A 22535-nucleotide genomic window follows, 5' to 3' on the forward strand; every position below is an offset into this window, starting at 1 on the left:
TACAATGATGACACATTGGCGTTAAAGCATTACTGTCAAAAAGCTAAATAAGATTTTAATGATTAATTGTTATGTAATGATTCAGATGTAGAATCACCTCAAGTTTAGTTAGCTACCTACTTAAGGTATCAAATATAGACTACTAGTTACTAAATGAATTTGACACGTAATGCCCATTACAGTATATAGGCCATATAAACCTTAAATCGTCATATAATCTGGAACGATATAAGACCTGCCTTTTGTTATGGTGCCTGTATTGTGACTGGAGTAGTTTACTCAAGATAACTAATCAACTTTAGCCTAAGATTTACATTAACATATAAGGCCATAATCATAATGATAAACCTGATAATAAGTTGACACCTGATAGATAGGCCTATTTCAATAAATCAAGCAATTTACACTAGTAGCGAAACAAATTTCAGGTCAGAATTTTCCCACACTTTTTGTGGGAAAGTGACTTTCCCATGATTTGTGATTAGCGTAGATCCATTTTATTTCCCATATAAATCCTTAGAACCCGGACAAAACCACTAATAAATAATTTATTCAGATATTATTCAATCACCGATTCATTAATTGAAAAGAGTTCGACTAGAATGTCCACATACTTTTGGCCATATAGTAACCTATATTTTAGAGCTGAGCATACCGCAAGAAAAGAAAAAAGTACACACACACACACACACACACATGCATTTATTCATAAGCAACAATAATGGCTGCGCTATTTTGGTACAGACACATAAAAGGCAGCTATAGGCGAGTATATTCTGTAAACGGGCATTTAATTTTGGTATTTCTTTTGCAATGTACAGTCTAAAGTGAATTAAACTGAATAAACGAACAATTTGAATAACACAGAAGAACACACTATTTATTGTGCATTTAATCTAAAAGAAGACAAGCGGCGGGGCGCTGCCTAGTGTCCACTTCCTTGTTTTGACAATGAACGTAATGACGCTATGCGTACGGAGCCGTGCGCGATGACGCAGTGCGTAAGGCGATGGAGAGCTGCAGCCGCATTGTTGTGGGGGGAAGAGAGGCGAGCTAGCCTGCTAGCATAGTGTCCATACGGCCAGCCCAATAACGACCGAAAACAGGCGCGTTAGCATGGTCGAGCTGCTGTTATCTTAAGCATGTAACTCCGGCTTTTAAATGCTAATATTTGGATCCGGCAGACCGTTACGGATACCTCATATTACCATCGGAATACAACGGAGAAGCGGCTGGTGGACGGTAGCGCGGCTCGTGCACGGATTACACCTACTGCTGCTCAGTAGGCCACACCGCTGCTGCTTTTAGCTCGGCCGTACTGCCTTTAAAGCTTCCTTTAACGTCGACGGCGAAGGTAAGAACAAACCGCAAGGTCCCTTTGGGTTTATTTATACATTTGCTGCCTGAAACATGCGTGTGTATTCATATTTTACAGCGCCTGTTTTGTTTTGTTTGACGCCATGTTTGCAGTAATGTCGGTGGTTCTCTCCAAACAGCATTAGCTCACTAGCACAACCGCCAGCAGGCCGCCGGATACCGTGTGTGTCCTTGCTGCTCAGTTCGAGACGAGTGTGTTTCCTTTCCAGTCCAGTGTGTTTGGCCTTGTTCTGCCCTGCCCCCTTCAAACTAACAAAAGCCTGGATGCAAATCGAGGCTGTTATCTGTTGTTACACGCCAATGTCTTAATTAAACAGGTTAATGTATCAGATTGCAGAGCTTAAAAGTCAGGTGTGGATTTGAATAAAATAGTAAATTAAGTCTCAAATTGGCAGTTACGTTAAATGCTGCTGTATCATTAATATCGTTTTTACATGTATTATTTATAATGTCAGATGGCGAAATGCACATATTGACAACACAAACGCAAGCGTTTTCTGTTTCTATGCCAACGGTTTCAAACTTGGGTTTAAGTTGCCATGGATACCGGATAGGATATATACCTACAGTAATGCTGCCTTCACTTGCTATCGGAAATTTCCTACTTCCCACTTCTGAAGTCCTGATTTTGGGCTCGTCGCTCAATGCTGCGTTCATAAGTCTCGAGATGACAACACGTGACCTTCTATTCGGAAATGTTCACGTCCTCGCTCGGACTGTTTCTACGGCAATACTATCAACACATAAATAATTTGTAACGTTCAGGTTGTACATAAGTCACGTGGTACAGGTAACATTTGGGCGCTCTCAGAAAATTCCATCTTACAAACTGTAATTACGAGGACGTGGACGCCTTTTAAAAGTTGAATTCTTTGACAACAATATAAACATTCGCTGCGCTATCTAGATAGTCAGCTTGCTGACTATTCTGGACTTTCCGGCGAATACATGCAATTTTTGCTGTGCATAAAAGACAATATGCTTCAAATGGTAATTATGTAAATATGCACTAGGCTACTTCAACTTGTAACATTAGCTGTTGCAGCAATCATTCTCCCCTCTGCCATGTTGAAAGTTTATGGCAGCCCAACTCGGGAACTCGGTTTCCCAGTAGTAATATGACTTGAGAGGGTTTTCATGTCCAATTTCCCACTAGGAAACTCGTATTTATGATAATACCGATAGCACGTGAAGGCAGCATTAAGGCCTGTTCACGCCAAGCATGTGACTAACTATAAAGTTTTAATATTCATTATGAGAATAGAGAAATCGACAACACGTCTATAACATAGACTGTACAAAAAGATGAACAACGCACCTTTACTCTCTTCCGTTGTAGAAAAGCGAAGCCACCAGTGTCCCAATGGCGCTGACATCTTGTACTGATTCGTTACCCGAGTCTGCTCAGTAGTGAGCGTGAAGTGGAGCCGCAGTATCAAGGCCCACCCACACTCGGTTAGAATCGGTTAGTACAGTTTGCTGCAGAACAACTCATTATGTCATTGTGAAAGTTATGGAAATGTAGAAATTAAAGTTATAGTTCCAATCTCCTCCCGAAAATCCCCAAAAAAGTCTGTTGGTGCCTCAGTGACTACTTCGCTCAGAGAAGCTGTCAATCATGGACGTCACACTCCCGTTATCATAGCATCAAATAACTAAAAATAAACTTATTTTAAAAAAGTAACATTTGAACTTGCATCAGCTGGATAAAAACGATCTAAAATGATAGAAACCATCTTTGGAAAAAATTTATTTGAAGTGTAATTTGATTTAGTTTCTCTCTAACCACCTGGGGGCGATCGAAACGTTTTGACTTCACTTTTCAGGACTTGTGTAACACACTTGTGCTTCGTCTCAATTCACCTTCTATACTATGCCATAAAAGTATGTACTCTTTTTGTAAAAAACCTACGCAAGATAATGTTTTATTATACGCGGTCTTCTGGTTTTAATTGCTCAAGCTCCTTAAAGTCGGTGGATTCTGATTGGCTGTAAATACTGTTATTATTCATTATCAGCTGAAAAAAATTGTTCTGAAAGTGATGCCAATGATACCATCCCTCTGTTATTATCATTATAGTTGTAGTGTGGACTTAGTTAATTTAGCGCCCTTAGTGTGAACAGGCCTTAACAATAACAACTCAGAGGAGCGATATTGTCACAATTACTTTCAGAACAATATTTTTCCAGCTGATTGTCAATTTTTCTGGATGCTAAAATGCTTATTATCTTTGTAGTTATTGTTCTTGGTGTGAACAGGTCTTTACTGTGTAGTTGCAGTGTTGGATTGGTTTTATAGCATGCATGTTTGTAATTCAATCTAGAATTGGACATTGATGGGCAACTTTTTTTATTCAAAATGAAATGAAACTGTGGAGGGTACAAATTGTGGCTTGAAACAGTTAAAAGTTGATGTGTGCTTTTCTTGTACTTCAGTTCCTCTGAGGCATTCAAAATGAGGAAGAAGGTTCGACATAATCGTGTTGCCACCCCGCAGAGGCCTCCCTCGCCCATCAAACCCTCACGCAACCGCGAGACCTTGACATACGCAGAGGCTCAGCGCATGGTCGAGCTCGAGATCGACGGCCGCGTTCACCGGCTCAGCATTTATGACAAACTGGATGTCATCGACAGCGATGACCCTTTAGCTCAGGAGATCAGCGAATGCACCAGCAACAAGGAGAACACAGAGAAGCCACAACAGGTCCTTGTGCGCTCTGTGCGGCTCAAAAACAACCAGCAGAAGAAGGGCGTCGCTTTGACGACTGTGCAGGGTCCGCCAGCTCAGGGCAGGCTCCCGGAGCCAAAGATCCGAATGGTTGAGTACAACCTCCCAGCGGTGCCGCGAAGGCCGTCTGCATACTTCACCTACGTGGAAAAGACGCTAGACGAGCTCGATGAAGAGGTGGAATACGACATGGACGAGGAAGACTACGCCTGGCTTGAGCTGATCAACGAGAAGAGGAAGAGCGACGGCTACAGCCAGGTCTCTCAGAACCTCTTTGAGTTCCTCATGGACCGTTTCGAGAAGGAGTCTTTCTTCGAGAGCCAGGGCCAAGGAGATCCGCAGCCACTTATCGACGAGGACGCCGTTTGCTGCATTTGCATGGACGGTGAGTGCCAGAACAGTAACGCAATTCTATTCTGCGACATGTGCAATCTCGCCGTGCATCAGGAGTGTTACGGTGTCCCCCATATCCCAGAGGGCCGCTGGCTTTGCCGCCACTGCTTAAATTCTCCTTCCCAGCTCGCAGAGTGCATATTCTGTCCGAATAAAGGTGGCGCGCTTAAGAGAACAGACGACGATCGATGGGGGCACGTGGTCTGTGCCATCTGGGTCCCGGAAGTCGGTTTCACCAATACGGTTTTCATCGAACCAATTGATGGCGTGGCAAACATTCCTCCAGCTCGCTGGAAACTCACCTGTTACCTGTGTAAGAAGAAAGGAGTGGGTGCCTGCATTCAGTGCAGCAAAGCCAACTGTTACACTGCTTTCCACGTGAGCTGCGCTCAGAAAGCCGGTCTCTACATGAAGATGGAGCCCATCAAAGAGGTCACTGAATCAGGAGCCACTACGTTCTCTGTGAAGAAAACGGTGTACTGCTGCTCTCATACCCCAAACGGTTGCGTGAGGAGACCTCTTACTATATACGAGGACTCCAAACCCAAGAACGGTTTATGTCAGAAGGCCGCTCACAGGGAGAGAGCGAAAGGATGCCAGAAGAAGAAGAACAAAAAGCCGGAATCTGAGGCAGTTGCAGTGGTTCCGACGGTTTCTGGGCCTAGCATTACGCCTAAAAGGTAGGTGTGCATTTGACGAAATGTTTTTATGGAAAGATTCGCTGAATCTTTGTTTTGAATGGTTATGAATGGGGCTCTGCACGATATTGTAAAAACTAATATTGTGATGTGACTTTTTCTGCAAAATATATTACTATATGAAGAAATACAGTAACGTTCACCAGATGGATTCTAGAATGAGAGGGGTGATTTTTGTCAGGGAGTGCAAAAATAAAAATCATTTAAAAAGCTAGAATTTTTTTTTTTTTTACTCCTCAAGACAATTTGGTATAAAATAAAAATGTGTGATTTTTATTGTGATTATTAAATAACATCTTAAACAAATAAGAAATATGTTAACTGTAAAATAAAAAGTATATTAATGATTGAAACTCGGCACTTTGCATTTGTGTGGATGAGCAGTGCCACTCTGGAGCCGGTAGCATATATATATATATATATATATATATATTTAAATATATATATATATTTAATTTAATCGCAGTCTGCATGATTTCTCAGTTGCACTAAGCCATATTGTGAAATTGATTTTATGTCAATATATCATGCAGCCATAGTTTTGATTCTGTGTGATTTCCTTGCGTTTGACTTGTGGATCTCCTTCCTTATAGTTTCAACACAATCCTCAATCAAGTTTCTGTCCAGAAGAAGAAAGTGTTTGTGGAACGGGTTCTCAGTTACTGGATGCTCAAGAGGCAGTCGAGGAATGGCGTCCCGCTAATAAGGCGCCTGCAGACTGCCATACAGCCGCAAAAAGAACCAGAACAGGTGAGACTCTCTCGGACAGGAGTGATTGACAGCCCAGATCATATGCATATGAATTATGAAAGAGGATTTGTTTTTGAATGACAGGCATCAAAAGACGAGGACCGTCAAGCTCTGACGGAGCAGTTAAAGGACTGGCACCGTTTACGGCATGACCTGGAGCGCGCTCGCTTACTGCTGGAGCTCATCCGCAAGAGAGAGAAGCTAAAGAGAGAGGAGGTACAATTATCGTTCTCAGTTCTTGTGATGCCAGGTGGAAGAGAAAGAAATATTTCTTTATAATTTATAATATCAAAGTACTGGTACTTTTGAGATTCCTGATGTTCTTGACAAAGTTAATGTAATTTTCGCCATGTTTTGGTCTGTTTTCTACAGATGAAGTTGCAGCAATCGGTTTTGGAGATGCAACTCACTCCGTTTCCTGTCCTGCTGCGAGCAGTGCTGGATCAGCTGCAGGAGAGAGACCAGGCTAAAATATTTTCCCAGCCTGTCAATGTCAAAGAGGTAAGGCTGTCTCATTCCTGTGGGCTAAGAGTCATGTTGACCTTCTCAAACTCTAAATTGAGGATATGAAGATTCCTGGTGTGAGACAATTGCATAAAACAGACAAGTTTAATTTTGCTTTATAGTTTTTGGAAATTAAATATATAGTGCATATTGTTTTATGAAAAACAAAATGTTATGTAGGGTTTGACTTTTCTTCCTTGCACCATAAAAACACAGAACAATATTTCAGGCTTTAAAATATTTGTTGTCATAATATTTTGGGCTCTTTTGCATCAAAGTATTAAAAACCCTTATGATAGTTTTGATTGAATTTTTCTTAATTTGTGCTATATTAGTTTTGATGGTTTTACTGTCATTCTAAAATTTGGGAACATTTTGAATGAGCAGGTGTCTCCAGATTCTTTGAGTGTACATAAAGCTAGTAGGTTTGTTCTATGTTTGATTTCCCTCTTGTGTTCAGGTTCCTGATTATCTAGACCACATCAAACACCCCATGGACTTCTCTACAATGAGACAACGCATTGAGGACCATGGATATAAGAGCCTGGATGAGTTTGAGGATGACTTCAACCTCATTATCAACAACTGCATGAAGTACAACGCCAAGGACACCTTTTTCTACCGTGCTGCTGTGCGTTTGCGAGATCACGGTGGAGCGATCCTCAGGAAGACACGGCGGGACACAGATCGGATAGGTTTTGACTTCGCCAGTGGAATGCACCTCGCTGAGCCTCCTAAGATAGAGGCACCTCCATCATTTACCTGGGATGATGGTAATTCCCTACCTGTTACATTTCTATATTAGACTACTTAAAATTGCAAGTTGCAGAGTTTGTGTTATTGGTGAACTATTATAGATTTTATTCTGTTTTTGTACCAGTTGACCGACTGTTAAATCCAGGCAATCGTGCGCACATGTCTAAGGAGGAACAGTTGAAAAAGCTGTTGGAAATGCTGGATTTAACCAGTGCCATGAAGTCATGTCCTTCCAGGAGCAAACGGCTCAAGTTGCTCAAAAAGACCATCAGTGATGTGCGAATGGAAATGGGTCCCAAAAAGGAGCCCCCTTCATTGGAGCAGAATAATCCCAAAGAAGAGGAAAAAGCGCCTCTTTTTGTACCACAAGCTACTGAGGAAGAAGGTGCACTCCTATTGAATCACGTCATTTTTTTTTTTTTTTAAATGTAGTAAAACCACTTCACATAATTTGACCAATATATACTGTGCGGTCCAAATGTTTTTTTTTATAACACATTATCGTTATTTTTTTTAACACTATATATATGAATGTGTGTGTGTATGTGTGGTATGTATGTATGTATGTTTAATTTATGCATTTAAAATCCAGCCTAGTCAGCATTCAATAATATATGAAAGAAAACCAAGTTACATCCTTCCATTTGGTCTACGCATTAAAATCCATCTGGAGAATCTGAAAGTGGATTTAAATATTTTGGAACAGGCACATTTTTGTAGCATTCTGCCATGGGATCTCAAAAAGTCCCAAATGGATTTAGCAAGAAATCAAAAACTCATCCGACTGATTATCACCAGCAATTTTTGGACATAAGAGCAATGTTCACACAACATACCCCAATATACACAGATGGATCTAGATCTGGAAATCAAGTGGCAGCAGCTTTTGCAACAAATGAACCGCTTCAGGGTATACGCATCCCTGACCAAAGTTCAGTTTTCACTGCAGAGGAAAATGCTCTATTAGTGGGATTGAAGGTCATTGAGATTTCTTCACAACAGGATTTTTTTAAATAACTGATTCAAAATCATGTCAGTTCCTAAACAAGAAGTTACATGAAATAAATCTTGTTGTTGGGACAAAACATATATTCTCTTTTAATAAACGATGGGATCAAGTAATTTACACATGATGTCAGATAGGACCATCGAGACTTGCACAAATTTTTACTATTAGAAGATAATTTACCAAAGTGTAATCTTGTCAGATTCCACTGTCCATTAAACATATTTTGCTGGACTGTAATACTACTTCTACCCCTTTGAGAAATGTTTATTCTGATGATACTTTTGAAAAGGTTTTAACCAAGTAAACCCAAGTTTAGTCTTAAGATTTTTAGAAAAAAATGAATCTTAAACACCTTTAGTTTTATTTTTGAATAACTAAACCTGGCTCTCGCCTTGAATATAGTCGTAGAAGCTGGCATGGTGTTAAAAAAGGAAAGAAAAATTGTATGCTTTTAATTTACACGTTATATAATAATAGCATAATAATTTGAACTTTTTTAATTACAATGTTTTGGTAATTTCTCTGTTTAAATTAAAACGTTACTTTGAAGGCATATGATTTTAATTACCTTCCTTTATAGCTGGTTAAAAGCCATTTTAGCCTCCTTTAAAAACTGTTACTCTTCAAAATGGGTTTGTACTAAATATTTGATCTATCATTACAGGTGACAAGTCATTACCTCCAAAACTTGAGCCTTCAGACTCTGTGCCACTCCTGAAAAACTCAGACAGTCCCTGTGAACCTCCGACACTGAAACCCATGGAGCCAAGCCCTGAAAAGTGCCCGAAAAAGGTCAAATTTGACAGGGAGACGTTCTCTACCTCACTTCTTAACGGTCTCTCCCCTGACATTCTGCCCTCTGAAAATAACGTTATGGTCGCTACCTCCACTCTAACTGAACCAGCGAATGTGGTCAACCGGCGAACGGCTGTGCTGTTCCGAAAGTCGAAGAGTCCACAGAAGCCGTCGAACACAAGTGAATCCTCAATTGACTGCCCTCAGCTGGGCACTAAGACGTTCCTTTCAGTGGTAATCCCTCGGCTCGAAACCCTTCTCCAGCGCAGAAAACGGACGCGCAGTGCGAGTGGAGACAGTCAGGATGACAACGAGGAAGAGTGTCCGATCAAACGCTTGGATACTGGTAAACAGCTTACACTTTTAATCTCGAGAAACACTGTACCATTGCCTGGGTGTGTTTTAAACAATGTTTTGTATCTGCAGGCTTGTCTAATGGCTTTTCGGAGCCAAAGAAAGGGCTTCCTGTGAATCGAACGCCAGAGCCTCGCCGCCGCTGTGCTTCAGAGTCCAGCATCTCTTCCAGCGGAAGCGGGAGCATACAGGAAAACACAAGGTGGGAACGAGTACATGAAATACAATTTCTAAATGCTTGCTCTACAATGTCGTAATAAATAAGAAAGGCCATATTATGCCCTTTTACAAAGTCTTGATTTAGTTTTTGTTTTCGGTTTTCATTCTTTTTCACATTTTACATTACTGCAGCACCTCTCTTCTCAGTCTTTCAGTAACGTTCTGGTCTCTATGAAGCCCCCTTTTTTCGAAAAGTGCAATGGGTTCCTATTGGTCGGCAGGAGCAGTGTGTTGTGATTGGTAAACCTCTAAGCGTGTTTGGGAAATGTCACAACGCTTACCATAACCACGAGTTTCTATGCAGTACTAATGCAACTCAACCAGGCCTCAGCCCTTTTTTTTTCATAATCCTTGGGTGGGAATTATTTAAATAAGAATTTTTGTGACGTGTTCATTCCCAGAAGAAAATTATAGCATAATAGATCCTCTTTGAACGCCTTTTTTTCCCCCATCTCTGTTAGCGATGTCAGTCACACAAAGAGCGGGAAAGGGAAGCTGGCGATGACGAGACGAAATACGACGGATGATAAAAAAGAGCTGGTCAATTGCGTGGAACCAGGGAACATTTCCAAAGCCAACAAGCTGGCAGCAGGTGAGCATCCAGCTTTTTGCAGGCATGAATGGGTATGTGGGATTGTACACCAGCCCCATCCTTCAGTTCTGAGAAATGGGTCAGACCCAGTTCTGGCAGCTGCATTGGTGTCCCGTCAGCTCTGGGGAAGCTCGCTGTTCTTCCTCTTGCTTGCTTTTGCCACTGACCTGCTCTTCATGGCTTTGTCTAACACAATAAAGACCTCTGCCTACTGCCGTAGTGTCTGCATGTTGAAACCCTCATGTTTTAATAATCATCACGGCTTATCCTGTCCCTCTGGGTAGTTGCTGCTTACTTTTGCTCTTTAACATGGCGCTTGATGGGACGGCTCATCTGAAAACGAAAATCCTGTCATCATTTACTCACCCTCATGTCTTTCCAAATCATTCTTTTCTCTCTAAAACACGTGAAATGTTGATTATTTGCTTCTTTCTTTTCCATACAGTGAAACTGTATAGTGATCACAAGCTCACGATATTATGATGATTATATTAGCATTCACACCAACACACAATAACTTTTTCACACAATTTGAATTAATTTTAAGCGCACTCTGCAGTTTTGTCGTTTGCCGCTTTAAATTTTCAAGCTCTTTAAAGTCGGGTGGTTTCTAAATTCACTATTTTCTTAGAATTAAAATTAGGGCTGTCATGAATTCAGATTTTCTCTACACGATTACAGTGGTGAAGAAACATGAATTGATAATATTAGTATCACAATATATGTATTCTATATATTTCTAATTTTGAAAAGTAAGGTCAGATTCATCTTTAACTTGTTTATTTTGTGTTACCAGAGAGTTACTCGCACTGTTTTATTTACGAGATCATCGTATGTGTAGCATTAACACGATATCAGTATTTAATTTAATATATATCACAGTTAAAGTAAATACCGGTATATTGTGACATCCCTGATTAAAATGTTTATTCAAATCTACTAGTAGTTATCATACTTGGTGTGAACCAGCCTTAACATTTATCAAAAATATATTCATGTAGCTATTCATTTAAAATAGTAGCTCTGAAACACTGTTTGCATTTCTGCATATTCAGATTTGACCAAGTACCTTGTTTTGTGTCACATAATTATATATATATATATATATATATACAAAGCAAATGAGGCTTGACTGCTATGGCATAGGGGAAGAAGTAAATGGAGACTTAAAGTCAGCATGTTCTTTATGCAAATCTATTATGTGATTTAAGAGGTCATGTGGACGGCTTTTATCCCGTTTTTGTAGCTTGAAAGTCCCTGTTCTTGCATAGAAAAAAGCAGAAAGAAAAAAAAACTTGTCTTTTTGTGTTCAAGCAAAGTATGTGGGAACTTTTTGAACTACTTAGGGTGTGTAAAGGATGACGGAATTTGTATTTTTTGATGAACCAACCCTTTAAAGATTATTTCACCCCAAACAGTATTTCTTGACTGCTTACCATCGATATGCTGAGTGAAATCTTTTGGCCTGCCCCGTGCTTTCTCAGAAATAGAAGGCTTACTTCTGCATTCTGACCCGCAAGCATGTCAGAGTCTGAGTGGGCTCATTAGTCACGTGACATGTTTGACCTTTCCAGACCACACCAAAACCATTTTCAGCACATTTTTTTCAAATTTTGTTTTGAATTAAAAATATACAAATCAATTTGTTTTTGGAAGTGGCATTAGAAGCATAATGGTGTCTGGTTATTGGCTCGGCATGCTTCCGTTAAAGAAATGATCCACTGCTGCTGATTGGCTAAATACTGCCGTGGCTCTTGAGGTGTTCTGCGCCATTTTTTTTTTAAGGTGAACCCCTCATAACTTTCCATTATTCCTACTTTCATAGAGATTGACAGCAGCAATATTTGGATGCCTGCTAACACTACACCACTAAATCTGGAGCCCCTTAAACTAGTTTGGGCCAAACTTAGTGGATATCCTTCCTATCCTGCCTTGGTGAGTGTGCATGTATGCATGCCGTCAGAGACTGGTTCTCCTTCTCTTCCTCTTCATTATTTCATGCATCTGCCTCCTCAGTGGCCAACAGTCAACCATAACATTATTGCCAGGTGATACAACCAGGATATGCATGTGCGTACTTTTTTTTTTTTTTTTTTTTTTTGGTGTATGTGAGTGAGCGTGTACATGTGTGTGTGCGTTCCTGTGTTTGGTGGCAACCATTTCCATTTCCAACAGTTTATACATTAGCGGTCACAGGCACACTCCAGTTACCAGGTTACCAGGACTTTCGAGATGCACGTTCAAAGATTACTGTTTTTGATGGCCTCTCTGCCCACCTGTAGATCATAGATCCTCAGATGCCTCGGGCGGGTTGCCATCTCAACGACGAGTACATTCCCATCCCTCCACGGGACGTGCTCAGGGTCGGAGAGCTGATGCAGTACAGGTCCAAGGAGAAACTCTTCCTCGTCCGCTTCTTCGACAGCAGACGCAACTGGTGAGAAGTCTTTCTTTGAGAGAAGCGTTCAAATAAAGCGAAATGTGTTAACAATGTCTAACACCAGAGGTTTTTAAGCTGTCCTGGCAGGATGGGATGTATTTTTAGGGCAGTCAAACTTAACATAGTATCTACATTTTTATATATATCGGTAAATTCAAAAATGTGCTGTTCACACAAGCAACAGCGTTCTAGCTTTTTACCGGTAACAGACCATTCAAAATACTGGAAATCTTCATTCCACTTTCACACAGCGCATATACCGGTAATTAACAAATTAGTTTTTATATTACCTTTACGTTTGATCACACTATTTTATGCCATCGTAATTGGCTGCAAGGAACGTGAAATGTAATGCTATATTAGCCTGTTACTAATATGTGACTATTTGTCAAATGATTTGGTTGGTTAATGCTGCGCAGTTTTACACGTTTAAAACAATCGTACTAAAAGTACATTTGAACGAACCCACAGTATTTGCAAGTAATGGCTAAATATTTTTGTGCAACACATAGCCTTCTGTAATTTTACTGCCATTTCACCAGACTTGATAAGCATTACTGAAGTTCAAACAAAGTGCAATATAACTGTATGTGTACAATAAATAATACTGGCTTACTTGTCTACTAAAACACATGCGAGAGCAAAGTCTCTGTCGACAGATCAAGTCCCATGTTTGTCGCAAAGCTCTCTCCATCTCGAAAACGCCCAGCCGATATCGATCCATGTTTTATTTTTCTGTTTGTCCCAAAGCCTGCTTGCCTCAGTTGATCTACGTTTACGTTTTTGGGGATTTTCTGTACTCGCCGATCAATATTCGTGAACCATGATGACTGAACGACACAACAGCGGCGTGCGAGATATTGTATCATAGATGTATATACATTATGTCTACTAACGGAAACCTAGGACAGCGCGGATATTACGTCATTAATATGTGACAATGACAAGGGACGAGCCATTATTTAAAACTGGAATTTCTCTGGATTTACAAATCCTTGGGAACTTTTGGGATAATGTAATGTAAGTGTTTTTTGATTATTTTATTACAGAAATCTTACATATTGTACCTTTTAAAAGGGTCTTAATACATGAAAATATACAATTACCTTTGTGTTAATATGGGGGTTTTATCACAAGGAATCATCATGTTTAGGAGTATGCGTCATTGAAACGTTTTAAAACACCTTTCTCATCCAACCGTCTGTTTCTGTAGTATTGTGTTGGGTGTCAGTTTCAGTGTGGACAGAGAATGGACTGGTTGGGACACAGTGTTACGTTTAAAAGTTCTGCTTCTGCTGTCTTTTTAAAATAACTCTGTACTCTTTAATCTCCATCAGGCAATGGCTTCCTAAATCCAAGATGGTACCATTCGGAATCGACGAGACCTTAGACAAAAGCAAAATGTTGGAGGGCAGAACGTCAGGCATCCGTAAAGCTGTGCAAAGCGCCTTCAACCGTGCCATGAACCACTTGAGCCTTGTCCAGGACTTAGGCGCTGGAGATTAACCCCAGTTCAGGGGGGGGGGCGGGGGGATATTGGAGGGTCTCATCAAGCCCCACGTTTACCCGACGCTACGCTCCCGTATCCGACTGGCCGTGTTTACCGAGCCCCTCCCTCCCAATTCTGTTAGGAGCCGGCGAGTTTCTCAACCTATGAATGTGAGAGCGCCTTCACTCTCCTGTAATGTGCTGCAAGACTGCTGTGAACTCTCACACTGCCATCAACTTTCCTTTACACTTCCATCACCATCCACGATACACCTTGTGTTTAACTCTGGCTGTAAATAACGTCATCCTAAATTATCCAACACTAATTTATTGTTGTTTTTTTTTGGTTTGTACCGCACACGACCTCCTGGAAGATTTCTACTCCAAGGTAATTTCTCAACCGCGCTGAGGTGCGAACCCATCTGGTGCTACATCACGTGCAAAGCCTTGATTTTTCCATACTAGAGACTTTTGGAAGGGGCTGACGCACTTACTGTATCAAACTTTTGTTGTTTTTCTTTTTCTTTTTTTTAACGGTTAAGTTATTGTAATGTCAATGCAAGCTTCTCCTCCTTGGCATTAACATGTTATCTACTTTTTTATATAAAAATATTCTTATGGGACACAACTAAGTGATGTTTGTAAATATTTATATAAAGCTAAGAAATTATATACATGTAATACTTTAGAGTGGTTAAAAAAAAAAATTCGGAGAAGAGGAAACAACAGTAGCGATGAAAGCCAGAAGTGCATCACTCATGCAAAACCAAAAATTTTGCTGCCCAGTTTTTTTTTTGGAATGTTTATTCCCTTTTTCATATTAGTTTGTATGAATGTTTCAGGCAGGTAGTATGAAGAAAAAAAAAAATCCCCCAATTTGTTGCTTTTTATTTTACTGTGCTCTCGGGAACTGTATTGTAGGTCTGAATAAAGATGTGCCTGTACAAAGGTGTTGTATTAGGACAAAGAAAAGTATGCAAAACTTTATATTTGGAGTAGGCATATTTTGGTGGAAGCTGTGTTTGCCTATTTTTGCTTTGTGTGTGGGTGTTTTAATCATAACCATCTGTTGTGACTGTTTAACTGTGTCTCTCTCCAGTATGGATTCTGGGTAGCATTCTGGGTTAAAAACACTTTTTTTTTTTTCTTTTCTTTTTTTTTTATGAATGTCTTGTATTGACCGGTACTCTTGTTTCTTTTCTCTGGGAGGATCACATTATAGCCAATGATAGTGAGTGCTGGCGAGATCCAGTATTTTTTAAGTACACTGAAAATAAACAAAAAAAATTACAAATTGTGCTGCGTTTGTCTTTTTTATGGTTATGGTTGATTTCTTAACATTACTAAAGGTAACATCAGCTGTAATGTTCTGTTTTGAAATTGTCTATTTTGTTGACTACTAAGCTTTGGGGCCCAAATGTATAAATAATAGTATATTTTGAAATGAAACCATTATTTTTCTTCAATTCTTTTATTAATTTAAGAACTTTAAAAATGTTTTTGTATTTTTTAACTGAAAAGTGGTGTTACTTTAGTATAAAATATTAGTTTTATATTCAGTTTCATTAGAGAATTTTAGTACATTGTTTTTGGTCCTTTACACACACTATATATATATATATATATGCTGCCTTATGTTGAACTATTTAAAATTACTCAAATACTTTTTTTTCACATCTACACTCCATACACCGTAATGACAAAGCAAAACATTGTATGACAACTTTGTAAATTTATTCAAAATGAAAAAGTGAAACAATTGCATAGTGACTGTGTGTGTGTTTTATTTTAGTACAATTTGAATATTAATCAGAGTATTTTAATGGAAAAATCCATTGCATTTATTCCGGTTTAATATCTGGTATTTCTGAGGCCCCCAAACATAAGCTGTAACATAGGCCTATTTTTCACGTATGGAAGTGTGTTATCAAGTATCAATTTTATTTAAAATTCTCATCACGGTGAGAAAAAGTGTGAAGCACACTTCTAAGTTAAGTATATTTTTCAAGCTATTAAAATTGACTTGGGGTCTCCCATGCATCATTGAATTTTCCATCACTTTAAGCACTAAATCACTAGATGGAGCTCTTGAACCGAACACAGCATTGATGGTGGTCGTACTCTGGATGGCCCGGCAAGACCCCCCACCTAACAAAAGCGGTTAAGCTCTGACAGAATGTGATTGTAAAAGATCTCTTCCAAACTTTAATAATCTTCTTGCAAGGTCAGCATTGTCGGTTGTAAAGCAGATTAAAGAGCTCTTTTATTCCGGATCAGCACTACCTGTTCCAGAGATGTCTGGCTTGTCAACCAACAAGCATGCTGTGCAATCTCTCTTTCTGTCTCTCTTCTTCATTTTTCCCACGCGTTCTTTGCCTCTGTTTATCACTGTTTGCGTTTTGTACTAGTGTGCTTTGGCATATCATCTGCAAACATACCATTTTGCAAAATAAGTGCCTCTATATCAGGGAAACTCCATTTAAACAGCCTGGATTGGATCCATCATAAACCAGTCCATTTTAACGAGTCTAACATCAATGTACAGCTTATTATATTCTAAATATTATACAATGGTAAATTCTACAAACATAAGGTAGGTTGGAGTAAGATGACCTTAAATGACCCCTTCACCTTAATTTTTTCTCCTGATCATAAATTGATCTAACTGTGTGTCCCTGGAAAATAGTGATCTATGACATTGTATTATGTTGAATATGAAAGTTTTCTTTTTTAATGAGGGATTTGTGGACACATTAATGTTTTTAGATTTGTGGAGTACAAGTTATAGCCTATTAAGTTACATTTAATAATTATTGTAATTAATGTGGTTATTATTCAGTATTTCCATAGATGTACATTTCAGACATATTTGCTTTCATAAAACCTTGTTGAAATCATTCAATTTGCATTCAGACACAGTGTTGTGTATAATATCTTCAATTATATGAGCAATTAAATATGTAAATATTAATTTGCCTATAAGTCATAGAATAATTTTACCTTTCAGATGAATCTCTTTTACTGGGATTCTGCTTTGTCTGTCATCGGTTAACTAGGCCTGTTATCAACTAAATTGTCAATAAAATAAAAATTTAAATACCATAGTTTATTTAGTATTTTACATTAATAACAACACTTTATATATAAATATATAAATATTAATAGGGGGAGGGGGGGCCTCTAACCCCTCTTTTAATATTTGACAATGGTCGTAACATAGCGTTTGCCATTTTCCGTTGGTAATGACTGAACTTGCGACATGATTGTTTAGCCAATGGCGGAAGTTGAAAGCTTGTTAGCTGAACCCAGAGCCGTTAAAGGCACAATATGTAACTTTTTTGCTTTAAAAATAGCAAAAATCACTATATCTATGTTATATATATTTTTTAGTTGTGTACTTACATTATCCCGACTGTTTCCAACAACTTTCAAACCAGGAGAAATTTGTAATTTAATTCGAGAAACGTCCTGTTTCTTTATTTCCGTTTTGTCGCCGCCAATGGCGTCATATCCGCGTTGTCCCTGGTTTCCGCTCGTGCTGCCATGGCAACCAGAGCTATGAACCAGAGCCGTCTGATAGTAACCAAAGCGACTGACGCGGACAACTTTGTAGTTCGCAATGTCTATTTGCAAGCTGTTGTTGTTTCGTTCAAACATTATGGACCATGGCAAGCAGACTTTGGATAAAAAAAGGAGAACTAAAACGAGAATCAATGTCAGCGCGGTGTTTTCGAGATGCCAAGAGCTCCCATAGACAGTATATAAACGAGAGCTCCACGTCCGAGACTTCGACCGCTCCTACATGTACTTTATTAAACAGGTGAGCACATTTACATAAAACTAATCAATGTTATATAGTTCAACAATGATAAAATGTTAGAATATGATCTGTATGTTATTCTAATGTTGATCTAGCTTACTGCTAGTCTCAGACAAACTAACACATACATTTCAACACATTCAAATGCAGTTTAGTGTGCTAGTGTAATGTTAGAGCAAGTGAAACAGCGCTGCGTTACCTCAGAAGTTTAATTTGTCTAATAAACTGACCTGTGAGTAGTAATTCTGCGTGTAGTTTGGTAGAATGAAATGTCCGTATTCCTTTTATATCCGCGGGACTGGGTGCTAGAGTTTGGAGCTGATAGCTGTCTCTTAGCAATCACGAACTGCTTCATATCACAGTCATGATAAAAGCATCAATGTATTCAGTCATCCATAAACATTATTAGATCGATCGGCTTGACGTTGACGACAAGATCCATAAATCTTAGCAAATGTTGCGTCATCAATCTACGCCTTTGTTATTGTAAATAGGTTAGCGACCCCTAGTGGCGAAAAATGCCATACTGTACGTTTAAATATGATGTTTTTCAAGGGCTCTGGTTGAACCTAAAGCTGTTTTCATGCCTTTGGAGTGTACGAGATGTTTACTATGTTGAAAACAGACGATGAAGTGTTTCTTCATAACAGCCAGGTGATATGTAGCCTATTCCATATTATATAATTAAAATATATAATGTATATGAATTAAAATTCGGTTGCTGAAGTTCTAAAACACTGATTTCACGTTTAACCCCCCCCCCCCCCCCCCCCCCCCCATTCTAATATTCTAAAAATCATTCTAACTGTAAAACACTAGCACAGTCCACACTACAACTGCAGTGAGGAAAATAAGTATTTGAACACCCTGCTATTTTGCAAGTTCTCCCACTTGGAAATCATGGAGGGGTCTGAAATTGTCATCGTAGGTGCATGTCCACTGTGAGAGACATAATCTAAAAAAAAAAAATCCAGAAATCACAATATATGATTTTTTAACTATTTATTTGTATGATACAGCTGCAAATAAGTATTTGAACACCTGTCTATCAGCTAGAATTCTGACCCTCAAAGACCTGTAAGTCTGCCTTTAAAATGTCCACCTCCACTCCATTTATTATCCTAAATTAGATGCACCTGTTTGAGGTCGTCAGCTGCATAAAGACACCTGTCCACCCCATACAATCAGTAAGAATCCAACTACTAACATGGCCAAGACCAAAGAGCTGTCCAAAGACACTAGAGACAAAATTGTACACCTCCACAAGGCTGGAAAGGGCTACGGGGAAATTGCCAAGCAGCTTGGTGAAAAAAGGTCCACTGTTGGAGCAATCATTAGAAAATGGAAGAAGCTAAACACGACTGTCAATCTCCCTCGGACTGGGGCTCCATGCAAGATCTCACCTCGTGGGGTCTCAATGATCCTAAGAAAGGTGAGAAATCAGCCCAGAACTACACAGGAGGAGCTGGTCAATGACCTGAAAAGAGCTGGGACCACCGTTTCCAAGGTTACTGTTGGTAATACACTAAGACGTTATGGTTTGAAATCATGCATGGCACGGAAGGTTCCCCTGCTTAAACCAGCACATGTCAAGGCCCGTCTTAAGTTTGCCAATGACCATTTGGATGATCCAGAGGAGTCATGGGAGAAAGTCATGTGGTCAGATGAGACCAAAATATAACTTTTTGGTCATAATTCCACTAAACGTGTTTGGAGGAAGAAGAATGATGAGTACCATCCCAAGAACACCATCCCTACTGTGAAGCATGGGGGTGGTAGCATCATGCTTTGGGGGTGTTTTTCTGCACATGGGACAGGGCGACTGCACTGTATTAAGGAGAGGATGACCGGGGCCATGTATTGCGAGATTTTGGGGAACAACCTCCTTCCCTCAGTTAGAGCATTGAAGATGGGTCGAGGCTGGGTCTTCCAACATGACAATGACCCGAAGCACACAGCCAGGATAACCAAGGAGTGGCTCTGTAAGAAGCATATCAAGGTTCTGGCGTGGCCTAGCCAGTCTCCAGACCTAAACCCAATAGAGAATCTTTGGAGGGAGCTCAAACTCCGTGTTTCTCAGCGACAGCCCAGAAACCTGACTGATCTAGAGAAGATCTGTGTGGAGGAGTGGGCCAAAATCCCTCCTGCAGTGTGTGCAAACCTGGTGAAAAACTACAGGAAACGTTTGACCTCTGTAATTGCAGCTGTATCATACAAATAAATAGTTAAAAAATCATACATTGTGATTTCTGGATATTTTTTTTTTTGATTATGTCTCTCACAGTGGACATGCACCTACGATGACAATTTCAGACCCCTCCATTTACATTTACATTTACATTTACATTTATTCATTTAGCTGACGCTTTTATCCAAAGCGACTTACAATTGCTATACATTTCAGAGGTCGCACGCCTCTGGAGCAACTAGGGGTTAAGTGTCTTGCTCAGGGACACATTGGTGTCTCACAGTGGATTCGAACCCGGGTCTCTCACACCAAAGGCATGTGTCTTATCCACTGCGCCATCACCACCCTCCATGATTTCTAAGTGGGAGAACTTGCAAAATAGCAGGGTGTTCAAATACTTATTTTCCTCACTGTATAACGATAACAACACAGAGGAACGATATAGTTGGAATCACGTTCCACAACGATTTTTTCCCCGTTGTTGAACATTGACACCCAATCAGTCATGGTGATGGTACACGGGGCAACTTTTTGAGCAATGTTGCATTGTTGAATTTAGATCGTTCGTGGGCCCTGTGTCTCACCTGGCCCGTTGACGGTAACATTGCCCAAAAAGTTGCCCCGTGTATCATCACCTTAAGGCCCGTTCACATCAAAGACGATAACTAGCCTATATTACCATCAACACCAATGGACAACAGGCTATTGTTCTGTTCATCCACCTTTTTCGCCTTGATGGATTCTAAGTTGCGTTTGTATGATGCCCTGTTCTGGTCTCCATAGGACTCCATTGTTAAAACGGGGTAAAAAGAGCAAATTAATTAACTTAATTTACTTTTTGAACATTACTAAAAAATGTAAATGAGCGCATGGTTAAGCTGTGCTGTTGTTGGCTGTCAGAACAACAGCAATAAACTGAAGAAATTCTTGGAAAGTATGTGTTTTCAACTTTTCAAATCTAAAAAGAATGTTCGCATTTCATGCCAAAGACTGACAAGAGGAAACGACTGTCTTGCAGCACTTAAGTTAAAATATTCCCATTAAAAGGTAGCCTATATGTGCACTCTTATCATTTTGAGGACAATGCTTGGAAATGGTTCATTTTGCTGTGGCTTTGTTTGAAACTATTTTTGTTGGCGGAGTGAAAGTAGAGAAAATAAGTCTAAAATATGTCAAATTGTCTGATTTCACATTTTTTTGATCTTTTCACATAATGGAAAGAGCTTATGTTGATGATAATGGCTTGTCTGAGATGGTCAGCATGAAACTGAAGTCTTTTCTACCCTATTGTGACGTATATCCAAGTGAAATGGCTTCTTGAACAAGGAAAAATGTAGGATGGGACTTGATTTTGTCCACTGGGAATTGATTGGATATTCAGAGTGTTGTGGTTTGCTATAGGTCTCATGTGAGTGATCTCATGGGAAAACCAGATGCAAACAGCAGCAGCCAGCTGTAGCAAACCCCCTAAGAAAACTTTTAGCTGTGGTACCTTTACTTTAACTAAGCTTTTTCTTAGGTTTTTACAACTGGACACAGGCCTACTTCAGTGTCTTCAGGGTCTCTAGAGTTAAAAATCAAGCCAATCTTCCATATGTGATTCAATCTTTAGTTTAGAGCAACAAGAAACACTGTGCTCCTCAAACCAGCAAAGGCACTGGAGAGCCATGCATGATTAGTGTTTATCTGTTCTGAATAATTCAATCTAAATTAATATTTAAATATAAGTAAATGAATGTACAAAGAAACAAACTCCCCACTGCACTAAAGAGTAATCAATCATTTATTTAGTAGCACTAAACTGGGTATCTGTAACTAATTTGGAGACCTCCAAAAGCATAAACAAAATGGATAAAAAAGAATAGTATATGAGTTCAGGGATTTTCACAAGGTTCATTAATATCTATCCTAACATGTATCTGAGTAAAATAACCCAAAAGCTGCTTATTTAATGCAAAAGTTAATTTATTTGCAAAGGTTAATATATTTTAATGGATTTATCTTTACTTCTTAAGGTGAGGTAATGCTGACATCAGATGTAACAAGAAGTAGGTTATGAAAAAAATAAAGGTTTTATGATGGATGATCTTTGGTTTTATTGCGAGCATTTATTTAATTCTGAAAAATTTTCTGCCTTTGCGTAAAACTTTTCACCATCAGTGAATAATATAAAACAGTGGCATGACAATATTCTTGTACCTCCAGACACTTAAAAATTACATCAATATCCATGAGTTCAGAAGTGTCCTATTAACAAGGCCGGACGCCTGTTGTGTATCATTGAACAGATTTGCATTGATGTTTGTTTCCACGACATTCACCAAGGTTAGTATTGATTTCAGAGGCTTGATTTAGAGAAGAACAAGATAAGTTTGACAATATTATTGATTACAGCTCAGTCAAATGTACAGTATCCTATCTTTA

General features: G+C 39.3%; 1 protein-coding gene across 2 annotated transcripts; it reads left to right on the plus strand.

Moving 5' to 3' along the window:
- The first annotated feature begins 996 nt into the window (after nucleotides 1-996).
- On the plus strand, nucleotides 997-15398 carry brd1b (bromodomain containing 1b). Of its 2 annotated transcripts, XM_084094127.1 has the most exons (13): nucleotides 997-1354; nucleotides 3814-5178; nucleotides 5790-5946; nucleotides 6031-6162; nucleotides 6319-6447; nucleotides 6911-7223; nucleotides 7331-7591; nucleotides 8880-9356; nucleotides 9437-9566; nucleotides 10045-10175; nucleotides 12001-12110; nucleotides 12458-12612; nucleotides 13953-15398. In XM_084094127.1, the coding sequence occupies exons 2-13, from the start codon at nucleotides 3833-3835 to the stop codon at nucleotides 14119-14121; spliced, it is 3510 nt and encodes a 1169-aa protein (XP_083950253.1). In that variant the 5' UTR covers nucleotides 997-1354; nucleotides 3814-3832; the 3' UTR covers nucleotides 14122-15398. The 2 variants fall into 2 exon arrangements, with proteins under 2 accessions (XP_083950253.1, XP_083950254.1); XM_084094128.1 differs by lacking the exon at nucleotides 12001-12110.
- Nucleotides 15399-22535: the final 7137 nt, after the last annotated feature.

This window comes from Abramis brama (genome assembly GCF_963993115.1).
Source record: "Abramis brama genome assembly, chromosome: 20".
NCBI lineage: Eukaryota > Metazoa > Chordata > Actinopteri > Cypriniformes > Leuciscidae > Abramis > Abramis brama.